Source organism: Cucumis melo, chromosome 8 (genome assembly GCF_025177605.1).
Source record: "Cucumis melo cultivar AY chromosome 8, USDA_Cmelo_AY_1.0, whole genome shotgun sequence".
Taxonomy (NCBI): domain Eukaryota; kingdom Viridiplantae; phylum Streptophyta; class Magnoliopsida; order Cucurbitales; family Cucurbitaceae; genus Cucumis; species Cucumis melo.
Genome location: NC_066864.1, coordinates 15805821 through 15819472, shown reverse-complemented (window position 1 = coordinate 15819472; position 13652 = coordinate 15805821). Strand labels below are relative to the sequence as shown.

The 13652-nt window shown below is 32.8% G+C and overlaps 1 protein-coding gene across 1 annotated transcript in view; it reads right to left on the bottom strand.

Moving 5' to 3' along the window:
- LOC127150666 (uncharacterized) overlaps window positions 1-3186 on the bottom strand; it is a 38158-nt gene extending 34972 nt beyond the window's left edge. The window contains exon 1 of the mRNA XM_051089166.1: window positions 2981-3186. Coding sequence (XP_050945123.1) covers window positions 2981-3186 — 206 coding nt within the window. The remainder of the gene's footprint in view (window positions 1-2980) is intronic.
- Window positions 3187-13652: the final 10466 nt, after the last annotated feature.

Here is a 13652-nt window from a genome sequence, read left to right as displayed (position 1 = left end):
AACCGGTGACTGACTCTATCTTAGCTGGATCCACAGAGACCCCATCCTTAGAAACCACGTGACCCAGAAAGGACACCTGCTTCAGCCAAAACTCGCATTTCGAGAACTTTGCATACAACTTATTTTCCCGAAGTGTTTGCAAAACCATACGTAAATGCTTCTCATGTTCGGCCTCCGTCTTGGAGTATATCAAGATGTCGTCGATAAACACGATCACAAAAGTATCTAGGAACTCCCTAAACACTCTGTTCATCAAGTCCATAAACACTGCCGGAGCATTCGTCAAACCAAAAGACATCACAATAAACTCGTAGTGTCCATACCTGGAACGAAATGCTGTCTTCGGTACATCCTCATCCTTAATCCTCAGCTGATGGTATCCCGACCGAAGATCAATCTTAGAGAACACTGTGGCTCCCTGTAACTGGTCGAATAGATCGTCAATCCTGGGCAAGGGATATCTGTTCTTTACAGTTACCTTGTTCAACTCCCTATAGTCAATGCATAGACGCATCGATCCATCCTTCTTCTTAACAAATAAAACTGGCGCACCCCAAGGTGACACGCTCGGTCGAATGAATCCCTTATCAAGCAATTCCTGTAACTGTACCTTCAGTTCTTTCAGTTCTGCGGGGGCCATTCTGTAAGGGGCCCTGGATATAGGAACCGTGCCCGGCTCCAACTCTATGGCAAACTCAACCTCCCTGTGCGGAGGTAACCCTGGAAGTTCCTCAGGAAAGACATCCGGATAGTCCCTCAATACTGGTTCTGATGACAGGGATACATCGGCCTCTCTAGTATCCACCACGCTCGCTAAGACACCCCAAGTACCCTGACTGAGCAGTTTACTGGCCCTGATGGCTGAGATTACCTGAGGCAACGACCTTGACCCTTCTCCCTTAAATTTAAAACTGGCCCTCGAGGGAGGGTTAAATGTTACCTCCTTACGGGAACAATCTATGCTGGCGTGGTTAGCGGCTAACCAATCCATACCCAGGATTACATCAAAGTCGAGCATATCCAGAACTAACAGCGTTACCTCAATCACATGGCCTGCTATCTCAATCTGGCATGTTTTCACCTTTTCCTTCGACAACATACACTCCCCGAAAGGAGTAGATACTGATAGAACATGGTGTAAGGGCTCTACCTCTAAGCGGGCATGCAACACAAATGTGGACGAGATAAAAGAATGTGACGAACCCGAGTCAAACAAAACTAAGGCGTAATGCCCCAATACTGGAAGCGTACCTGTCACCACCGTGCCTGCCTTCTCAGCCTCAGTCTTGTTGGTAGCAAAGACTCTACCCTGATGTGGAGCACCTGCTCCCTGATTCTGCGCGTTCCCCGTGAGTCTCAACGGGCATCTATCAGCTGTATGACCCTCTTGCCTGCACTTAAAGCAAGTCCTGGTCCCGAATAAGCAACGGCCCAGATGGTGCTTCCCACAAGTGGTACACAACGGCTTCCCTCTGGCAGCCTCCCCTGCCTCAAAAGGTTTCTGCTGGAAGCGGCGAAACTCACCACCTGATCTGAAATTCCGCTGTGGCACTGGAACAGGCTGCTGCTCAGCCTTCCTCTTCTGTCCCGATGTCGAACCTCTACCAGCGGTCTTAGACGAGTTAGCCCTCTCCTGTAAACTGAGATCCACTGCCAGGCGCAATGCATCGGCATGAGTAGCGGGTCGGAAAGCTCAGACCAAACCCTGAATGTCCAGTCGGAGGCCTCTAACAAACTTATCAGCTCTGGCCGCCTCGGTCGCTATCATCTCGGGAGCGAAGCGGGATAACATGTTAAACTCCGCATCATACTGCTCCACTGTCATGTCACCCTGCTCTAAGTTCAGGAACTCTCCTTAAGTTTTAAAATAATTTTATTACTATAATATTAAATAATAATAATAATTATAATATTAATATTATAATAAATAAAATAAATATTAATAATAATAATATAATTAATATTATATTATTATTATATCAACTTACACCAACATTTTAGATTTCCGAAAAATTTACATAAACGAGAAAATTTTACCTCGAATTTTCGGGGCGTTACAAAATCGTTTAGAAATTAAGAAGAAGAAAAATAAGTGATGACCCGTCCCGTAATATTCAAGGGAAAATATGAAATTTATGAAAATACAATGGTGGCTTCCTGAGCTTTTATGTTTTGTTATATGGGTGGTAAATATTTTTTGGTTTTGTTATATTTATGTAAATTATCCATATTTTTTAAATGATTCCCTTCTATTTTTTTTCCGAAAAATGTTGTATTAATCAAATTAACCCGGGAACTCGATAATAAAAATTCTTTGTTTTTATTTTTCTTTAAATGTTTTTATCTTAAAATACATTATATTGCATATTACATCATTTTGGTTTAATATTTTATTATTTTCTATTTGTCCATAACTATTTTAAAGTTACTTTCTGTTTTCATATATTTTATTCTTAATTATTTATATTTATATTCAAATATTATTTATTAGTTAAGGCTTACCATGCATGATTGATCAACGTTGGAATAAAAATAAAATTAATTTGACAAGAATATGCGCAAAACAATAAAAAATAATTTTACATTCATTTAATCTCTAACAAAAATTTGAAAATTTGAAAATTAGTAAGATAAAATAAAATGTTATTCGAATATAAATTGGTATGAGGAAGAAATGGTGAAGGGTTTCGTTTATTTTGATTTAGTTGAAAGTTAGTCGTAAAGAATCTAATTTGATAACAAGAAATAAATTAAAATATTAATGGGGAGCAAAACTAAAGAAGGGTTTCGTTTATTATGATTATATTTAATTAGTTAGGTATTACATTTTATCCTAACTCCATCCTTAGTTGCTTCTACAATTACACTTCATTTATAACTTCATTCATAGTTGATCTACGAAACCCAAAAATGACACATCTAGCGGACGTGTGCTGGGGGGCGTGTGCCGTGTCCTGGGCCCTTAAGACTCGGTCCAGACCCTAAGTTTTCAAGCCAACATTTGACACTATCCTTTGCTTTGTGATGATCTATCGAATATGGATCAACACAATCAACATCATGATCATCACGTAAAGTCTCAAAGAGCATTCGGGCTGCATCAACTGTACCAATATCTATATGGCTAAAGACAATGCCAAACACAACACAAACAATCAGTAGGGCAGCAATCTTTTGAAACTTCATAATGCAGTCTAGGATTGAGGTTAGATTGGAGAAGATTTGGGTTTTAGGTTTGTAGATTTGGGAGTGAGAGATAATTTGTGGGCAGTTTTATAGTGCAATGAGAGAGGGGATTTCTAATATCGAAAAAGAAGTAAGAGCTTTTCACTTTACAATTTTGTCATTTCGTTATATATGAAAATATAACATGTAGTTGTTGTGTTGTAATCATGGTTGCCTGATTTTGATGAAATAGATTTTTTAAAATTATTATTTATAAATATTTACTAAAAGATGTTGGAGATTATATGTATCATTAAATAAAATCGATGGCTTTCATTTGTTCATTCGTTTTGCAACAAAGTCTTTCTTTTAAAAAAATTATTCATCATTAAACTATTATATATATAATACACAGGTACATTTTTAGGTTTAGGTATAAACAACTCATACAAAAATGTTGCAAAAAGTGATTGAAAATTTGAAAATTCATAGGTATAAACAAATTAAAGTACCAAGCTTATGACAATTTTATATGAGTGGGGCCTCGAAATCTGACGTTCCAAATAATAGACAACACACACCCGTTCCTAATTGAGGTGAAACATAGATTTATGTCTTTGTTTATCCAATAAAATCCCAAATTTGGCATGTAAACACAATTAACAAAGAAAGATATCAACGTTAGCACCTAAATTTCATGTATATCATATAGGTTTTTTAATCTAAAACCCCACATTTTTTATTTTTTCTAAGTGGGGCCCCGAAAAGTATGTGCCATGTTATGCAGTAGACTTGAGTAACAAAGACAAAAGTCAATGTTGCAATTAATTATTTCCATATGTGGTGTACATATCTCTTAATCTTAGGCCACCAATTTTTAATTTTTTATGATTTGGGGCCCCATAAAAATGTAGTTACCAAATTCGAAAATGTACTATACTGTAACACTCTGAGTTTAGGAGGGGGACATGAATAAACCAATATCACATTTGAATGAGAGGGATCTGAGGACATGAAAGTAAGGTTAAGGAAGATATAAAAGAATTAAAAGTTACTACCTATTCCAAGAAGGTGCACTTGTTAGATTTATTTTAAATATAATAATAATATTAACGTGGCCTATATGCATTATATGTTATTTTATCTCTTTCGGGCCTAATATTTTATTAAGCTCATTAGATAAAAAGATAATGCCCTAATTAAATACTTTGATGGGTGGTGTCTAAATAAAATCTTAAGGATTTGTTGTCTAAATAAAATCTTAGGATTTGTTCTCTCACTGCCTCATATTTAAGTAGTTTATTCTTCCTCATAAAAAAACTTGATTAAGTTAACGGAGGTCAAGTGAGAGAAACACGATCCTTTAGAAGACCATTCGTTGATCAAAGGAATATGATTCTCTAACTAAGTTTAATGTGAAAATCATGTAGTTCGAAGATTTTGGCATTTATTGTTTTATACAATGTTATGGTTTTATTGTGTAATCATTAAACTAAAGTTTACATGTTGTATCAAAGCCTTGATTGAGAACTTATGATTTTATATTGATGTGTAAGATATAAATTTATGTTTCCGCTAAAAGATATTGTTTGACTTTTCTTTAATAAATGAAGATTTGATGAGAAAAGATTAATAAAATAATAATAGTAAATAAATAAATAAATTGAAAAGTATTTAAGAAATCACAAAAAGTTCAAGTTTAATTTGATTAAGTTTTATTTGGTTTATTTTTCATGGATTAAGTCTTCTAGTATGATTGTTTTTATTTATTAATTTATTAATATTTTTTTATATTAAAGAATCTGTGAATTTCTAAATTGATCTAGTTGGTTTAAATATAATATCCTTAGATTTTCAAAATCTGTACTTCTTATAAAGCAATCATCATTGAAACGACACTATGATATCACATAAATTATGTATCAAATATTGTAATGACCCAACTTTTTATACTAAGTTAAAGTCATTACTAAAAAGAAACAATAATAAGAGACTTTCTTGAAAAGAGGAAGACTAAATTTTCATTAAAAATAGAATACTGAAACACTGATATATAGACGTAGAAGCAAAACTAAGTCCCCATATGGCATGACACGGATCCTTTTTTGTCGCTTATCAGCTTTCCTCTACCTTTATCTTTGCCTGAAATATTAAACATAGAAAAAGTGAGTATAAATATATACTCAGTAAGGGACCTATTACTTGTTCCACTAGGTGTCTGTTAACTTCCCATTAGAGTCCTGTAAAGAAGTACCCCTAAACTAGCGCATTCCCGAACACACGCAATCTAATGATCCTTTGGTGATCTCAAAAGAACACCTGAGACAATCTGGTCTTCAGTGAACTCGAAGGAATACTTAAGACAATCGGGCTGTAAGTGATCCCGTCGAACCACTCATGTACATAATATCTCATGAGGCTGATGATCTGGTCGGACCACATAGTCATAAAAAGGTGGTGATCTCGAGGGACACCCATATGGATACGACTTTAATAGACAAAATTAACAAAATGCCCATCCATAGCATGTAACATATCATAACATCAGAAACATGACATGAATATTAAATCAGTCATCATCATCAATCATCAACATCAACACATTATGCATATTAGCTACATCAATCCATAATGGAAAATTACATGCAAGCTTTTAACTTCAGGTCAAAAGTCTAGTAGGAGAATTTCTTACCTTGAGATTTTAGCCAAACAAAGTACTCCCTAGTTGATAGTAAAAATTCTTCAATTAATTGGATCCTAATCATAAAAGAAAAATTCAGTATCTTAATTAATAAAATTAACGATTGGCTATCATCCAAAAATTCTCCCAAATTAATTAACTTTCAGAAAAATGGGGTTGAAACCAATTCAACCTTGATTAGGAAAAATCCAAGATTTAAATCTTAAAAAATTAGCCAATTGAACCTTTAAAGAAATCGATCTAAAATTTAAATTAAAAAATTAATAATTTAATTTATTAGCTTACCAAGGTTACTCAAATGGAGGTTGAAAATTCATCACTTTAAATCTTTAAGCTTTGCCAAAGGGACAAATCATAACTAAAAATGGTGAGGCGGCAACAGCAGATGGTTATCTTAGCGAAGAAGATGAAAAACTTTTTCTTTTTCCTTTTCTTTTCAACTCAAGCATTCTAATGCTATTTATAGACCCAAATAATAACAATAATATTTATTATTATTATTTTCTTTTCTTTTTAGGATATATATATAATACCAAAATATACATATATCTTTATTCTCAATATTTTTCCTCAATAAATTTCTTAAATGCACAAAATATTAGACATTTATAACCATTAATAATAATAATAATAATACTTCTTTATTATTACTTTTTTTTTTTCACCAAAATCTATATATATTTATTTAAACCATCGTTCTCTCTTCTAAATAAATATATCTTTTCTCGTCCAATCAAATCAATCGTCTCTCTCCTCATGGATTATCTTCTTTTTCAAATAAATATAATTATATTTCGCCATATAATTAAATTCACTTTTTCATATGAATTATTTACACAAAACCAAATAATTAATATCATACTCCACAAAAAGTCCAAATTATTAATTAAGTATATGTATCCATATATATATATATATACTCAATTAAATCCATTTCCATAAAAACCAACTTTTCCCTAAAAAATCTCAAATTAACTTAAATACTCAATTCTTTTAATCAATCAAATCTTTTCCAATAAATCACTCCTAACTTCCAACATTAATTATCTTCACCTAACCATTAAATTTTAGTTTCAATCTTTAATATAACACCCAAATAACTTAACATAATTAATAAAAACTCCTTAGAAATTTGGAATGTTACAATCCTTTTTCCTAATAATTATATTTCAATAGGAAACTTATATAAATGTAACAAAACACCAAACTATTTACGGCCTGTATAACAATGCCCATAAAGTTAGCTATTTTTTAAATACTCAAGGTTTGCCCTTCCATCTTTCTTTTGCGATTCGTCTTCCTCCTGCTATTTCTTTCGTCGTCTTTCCATCATCTTTCTTATTTTCAATTTTTTATTTACGTCGTTTAATCTTTCCATCGTTTTTCTTCATTTCCTCTTCTTTTTTTTATGCTTTTCCGTCGTCTTTCTACTTTTCCTCTTCTTTTTTCGCTGCGATTTCTTTGCATCGTCTTTCTTCTTTTCTTTTTTTTACGTCGTGTACAAAAAATAGCAAAATCTAAAACATTGTTTATAAAAAATCTTGAAAAAAAATCATTTAGATTGGAGTAGCTAAATGTAAACTATCGTGTAAAAAAATAAACAATTGTGTAAAAAAATAAACAATTGTTTAAAAAAAAAATTGTGTATAAAGAATCTTGAAAAAAAATCATTTAGATTGGAGTAGTCAAATTGTAAACGATCGTGTAAAAAAAAAAGATTGTGTATAAAGAATCTTGAAAAAAAATCATTTAGATTGAAGTAACCAAATGTAAACGATTTTTTAAAAAAGTAAACGATCGGGTAAAAAAATAAAAGATTGTATATAAAGAATCTTGAAAAAAAATCATTTGGATTGGAGTAGCCAAATGTAAACGATCGTGTAAACCTGTAATGTAACACCCCAAAATTTAGGAATTTAATTTTATTAAGTATAATTTTGAGATTTTTGGTGTTATTTAAATGTTGAAGATTTTATCTTATAGAGATTTGATTCTATTGGACAATTGAAAATATCAAATTTTTGTTAAGTTGGAATTTATGTTTGTTTTGGTTATGTATGTTTGGGGGTATTTTTGGACTCAAGGACTTAACAATTGTATTGTGAGAATAATGTAATGATTTATGAAAATATAGTTTGATAAGATAAAGATGATTGGTTGGTTGAGGAGAGAGATTATGTGATTTATTTGGGAAAAGATAAAAAGAAGATAAAAGGGAGATTTGGTGAGATTTAAATGATGAGGGAGAAGATTTGTTTGTTTTGAAAGAAAATAAGGAAAAGGAAAGAGAAAATAATATTGGTTTATTAATTGTGGTTAAATAAGCATTGAGACCCGTGCACAAAGGAAACCCTAAATTTTTTTAGATAAACGCCGCCGCCACTCCATTACTGCCGTCGACCCGCAGTCTATCGTGCGCCACCTCCATCCTTCGATCTCCAGCCACCCATCCGCCACGCCACCGTCGATCTCATCCGCAACTCGAACCGACCCTCGTCGTGGCAGTCGTCCGCCCCGAGCGTTCCGTTAGCCACCATCGCATGTCCAGCCACGTCGTCCACCCGCTCGCACAGCCATGCCGTCGCATGTCCGGCACCGTTCGTTGGAGTCCGCGAAGTCAAGTCGCGCCCCTTCTCAGCAACCCGAGCCGTACGCGCTTTCGACCTGGACAGCCGAACCCGCCCGTGTCTGTTCTCCGCAACCCGAACCCGAACTCGCGCCTAAACATCAGCTTGATCTGTGGATCCCTCAAACACCGTGGCTTCTAATTTCTTCAATCGTTCTATTCAGTACATCTTTTCTGGATCACTAGGCCCCACTCTCTTAGCCTAACTATCTCGCATGCATATCTAGCAAACTGGTGATTTTCGACCCCACTCTGAACTCTCGGAGTACTAGATCCCCTTTCAAATTAATCTTGGGTAGGATCTTGCATCCCATCCTAATCTTGCCTATGTCATCTGCTAGTATGTGGTGCCATGACTCCTATAACATATCAATACATTAGACATGCTATAGATAGTTAACTCAGATCCATGATACTAAACTTCTACCCAGATTCTATTCTTGATTGGACTTGATAAACATGATGATCTTATACATAAATACTTTACATACATGAAGTGAAACCCTGAAATAACTCTCTTTTGGATAATAAACCTGATAGAGACATCATAACCAAAAACATATCCCACTAGGGTTTATACAACCACAACTCCTTCAGCTTACACAATTGTAAATTATCTAAGTCTTACAAAGACATACACAATATAACAAAATAGACTCAATGTACAACTCCATCCACGTACTAGCAATCGATCTAGAAGCTTTTAGCAGACTAAGTAAGCCTACCTGGCACTGGGATCTCGATCTCTACATGGAAAGTGGGAAATCATGTTGAAAGGGTGAGCCATAAAGCACAGTGAGTGACTAAATTTAAAATTATAAATTGGGAAAATTAAAGCACATGATAAACCTTAAACATATAAATCTATTTATTCAAAGGGTTAACTAGAAATGTGTAATAATAACAGTTTTCTCAAATACTCAACAAGTACATCATTCAAATCTAGCAAGGCACATCAAGTATATTAAATATTTTAACTAACATGAAAAATCTACGTTGTGTATGTCATGTCTAGTACAACCAACGTTTACTAGCTCTACGATGTTGTGGGATCCGTCCAACATTGCCATCGTGTTTGTCATAGTTGGATCCACCCAACACTTACGACAGCACCGTTGTCACGAACTACACTCAACGTCAACAACAGAATCTAACCTGTGTACACACGATACCATACAACCCGAGCTCAACATCTTAGTCATGTAGTTAATATAAATCTAAAAAAGTCATATGAAAATATTAAAAAATGCATGCTTATCTTATCTTTCATAAAATCAAGCTTACTCAGCTTGTTCCTGGGAAACAAAAAATCTATAAACAATACATGCTCAAAATGATACTGTTTCAACCATTTTTAGAAAGTCAAATAACGTGCTCATATATGAATTTCATTATAAAACCTAAGCTTGAAACTTATGCTAGAAACCATTAATATAAATCATGTATTATTCATAAACTCAAAATAAAACATGTAATCGTAAATAACAGTTTAGAAATTACTTTCGAAATATGTTTTGTCACTCACAACCTTGGGCTAGTTTCCTAGTTTTGACTCGATCTATTTCTTTTTAACGTGTCAAACAAACCAAAATCGAGTATTAGAACTTTATATGGACGTGTCTTTTATACTAAACTTAAGATGACGCACAACAGATAACACTCAGTAATTCTAAACTTTAGAAATAAAAGAACATTTCACACTTTTCACAGAATTTTCCAGATTCAACAATATAACTTCAAATACTCACAACTTACTGAATACTTGACACAAATTAATGTACTCTATATAAAAATCTTTGTTTTGGAACCTATACACTCTTGAAGGAATCAAAACAAGATTCCCAACGGATTGGTATAGAATTCTCTCGAAACACAGGTAATCACAATTCACGTCTTCTGCTAACCTATCATTTGCTTCTAAAAATAAACCTACTTCTAGTCATTTTTGGCTTATGAGTTCTTCATGAATGTTATAGGAAATTTTATACAGACAATTTCTTCGAACTCAATCTGTACGGTTAAAAAACTCAATCTTCGAACTCAATTTTACTCAATATGGGATACTCAAAATCCAGAGACTTCACGAATTTGCCTAAAAATTATTATAAAAGGAGTACAATTTTAAACAAAATAAATCTCAACTTTTAATTCGTTTTGTGCAGCATAAAACAACTTAAAGACCAAATATGTGTAGATTACCCTAAGCTTCAGCCATGGCTACCTCTTCTTCAAGCTTTCGGTATCTTCTTGAACCTCAAAGTCAGAACCATTTCCTTCTTCTTCTTCCTCATGTTCGCTCTTGAGTTTCGTAACTTTGGTGGAAAACGGTGAAGAAATGGCTTGGGCAGTGGAGAAGTCTTTTAGAAAAAGAAAATGCACTGAAAAATTCTTTCTCTTCTCGTTCTATTCCTCTTTCTTAATTCTCTTTTAAAAACAAATATATAAGAAAATATATAATATATTTATTTCCACTTTCTTTTTTCTTTCTTCTTTTTCTATTTATTAATAAAAAAAATCCAAAATTAATGAAACAACTTCAACTTAATGCTTTGCCATTTTTCAAAAAAAAATTAAATAACAACAACATAAATTTAACTTCCTACAATATATATTAATAACAAATAATCCAAGGAAATTCTTGGGTTTACAGAAAAGACAGAGAGCTTTAGTTAAGGCAATCTTAGGCCAACCTTGAGAAATCTTGGGCGAGATGAAAAACAGAGAGAAAATCCTGGTGCTATGGTAGGAAAAGATAGTAAGGTTTAAAGTTCTCTCGAGTCATCTTAGGGATGTGGCAGACCAAGATGAAAAACAGAAGGATTTTAGATATGGATCTCTGGCCATCTCGGCACTGTGTTTGTAGGGACAGGAAGTAGAAAAGGAAATTATTAGGGTTCTTGGGTTTGAGTTCGGGCATGTCTGATTGAGAGGAGTAAAGATCTCGGGCCAATCTCGATCAAGATCACTTAAAAATGCGTGACGGAAAAATCTTCGAAAAATCTCTATCGCGCAAGGTTAGCGTTAGAAGCATGTGGGCATTTTATGTACAAAAGACCCTCATTTCTTTCATTTCTCACCATTTTCACTTCAAGAGCAAAGTAGAGAGAAGAAGTCGAAAGAAGTTGAGTTACCTTTGCAAGAGAGAAGTTCGACGTCAAGTTTCAATTGGATGTGCAATCGAGAGACATCCGAGAAGGCAAAGGTGTTAGCATGTTTGAACTAAAGAGAAAGAGTAGAGCTTGAGGTTAGTTCCAAGTAAGTCAAAGTTTCTTCTTTCTTGTTTAAGAAACTTGAGTGAAAGTTTGCTAAGTAAATCTAATCCCATAACAAAGGAAAAACTTAGTTGAATGTTGCATTAGGTAGGGATTTACTCCCAATGATCCACACCTCATATAACAACAACAAGTAATTTTCTTCAAGATTGAATCCTTATTTTTATTCGTGTCTTTTTTAAACGTAGAGAGAAAGAAAAAATGTATTAAGGAAAATTTTCTATGTTTTTCTTGCCACTTTTTTCTTATTATTCTATGAAAAAAATAACCTTTTAACCTTTTTCTTCTCTTTAGAAAAATAGAGAGAAGAAAAAGATACAAGGAAAAAGTTTTTATATTATTATTATTATTACTACTACATTTATTATTATTATTATTATTATTATTATTATTATTATTATTTTATTTTATAAAAAAAATTCTTTTCATTAGGGCGGCATTGCTGCCACCACCCTTCTGTCCTTTTTTTTTTAATTTTATTAATTTTCTTATTTAGTTTCTTTTGGGAAAATTTTCATAAATATAACAAACTACTAAAATATTTACGGCCCATGTAACAAAACCCACAAAGTTAGCCATTTTTTAAATATTCCAGGTTTACCCTTCCATATTTCTTTTTCTCTCTATGATTTTTTATCGTCTTTCTTCTTTTACTCTTCTTTTTTTTTCGTTGCGATTTGTTTTCATGTTTCTTTTTTTCCTCTTCTTTTTTTACGTTGTTTAGATTTGGGTAACCAAATCTGATTTCTTTCTATCGTCTTTTTTCTTTCTCTTTTTTTTTTCACTACATGCATCGTCTTTCTTCTTTTCCGTTCTCTTTTTTTACGTTGTTTAGATTAGGGTAACCAATTCTAAAAGATCGTATATAAAGAATCTTAAGAAAAATTGTTTAGCCAAATCTAGAGGATCGTGTACCAAGTTTTGAAAAAAAATTGTTTAGATTTTGGGTAGTCAAATTAAAAGATCGTGTAGCCAAATCTAAACGATCATGTAGCCAAATTAAACGATAAAATTGAAAGAATAAATCGTAATCGTTTAGATTTGGCTATCCAAATCTAAACAAACAAATCTAAATAATCGTTTACCAAATATATTACGCGCGTTACCAAATATATTACGCGCATTGTTGACTTGACATTTTGGTTTTTTTCATTTTGGGCCTGCAAGTTTTTTTCATTTTTAGAATTGTTCTATATAGTGTAAATATTTTACCGCTTTGTTATATTTTTGAAAAGACCCCTTTCTTTTACTACTTACAATTTTTTAGTTTATTATTATTATTATTATTATTATTATTATTATTATTATTATTATATTTTTATGGTGACCGCAACTTTGCCACCACCCTCTGTTATCTTTTTTCCTTTTTTTCTCTTTATTTTATTCATTTATTATTTTTTCCTTTTTCTCTTATTTCCTTATTTTATTTACTATATTATATTACTTTTTTCCTTTTTTGTTTTTAAACTTATTTTCATTACTATCATCATAATTATTATTATACGACTTAAAATACATATATGTATGCATTGATATCTTACGTTATTTGTGTAACGCCCCAACAATTTGGAACTTAATTTATCGTGTTAAGTGTAATTATGGGAACGTTGGATGTAATTGAGGAACTGGATTATTTATATTTTGACTTTGTGATTAACTAAGTTTTGAGGAATATAATTATTTTATTTGGATGATAAAATATTGATAGAAATATTGTTTTTAAATAAAGAGGTTTGGTTGGTTGGTTGAGGAGAGAGATGTGATGATTTAATTGGGGAAAGAAAGAAAAAATAATTAAAAGGAGAAAAAGGGAAATTTTGGTGAGATTTGGAGGAGGTGAGAGAAGGTTGGGTTATTGGGTGTTTAAATGAGGCATAGGGACCCGTGC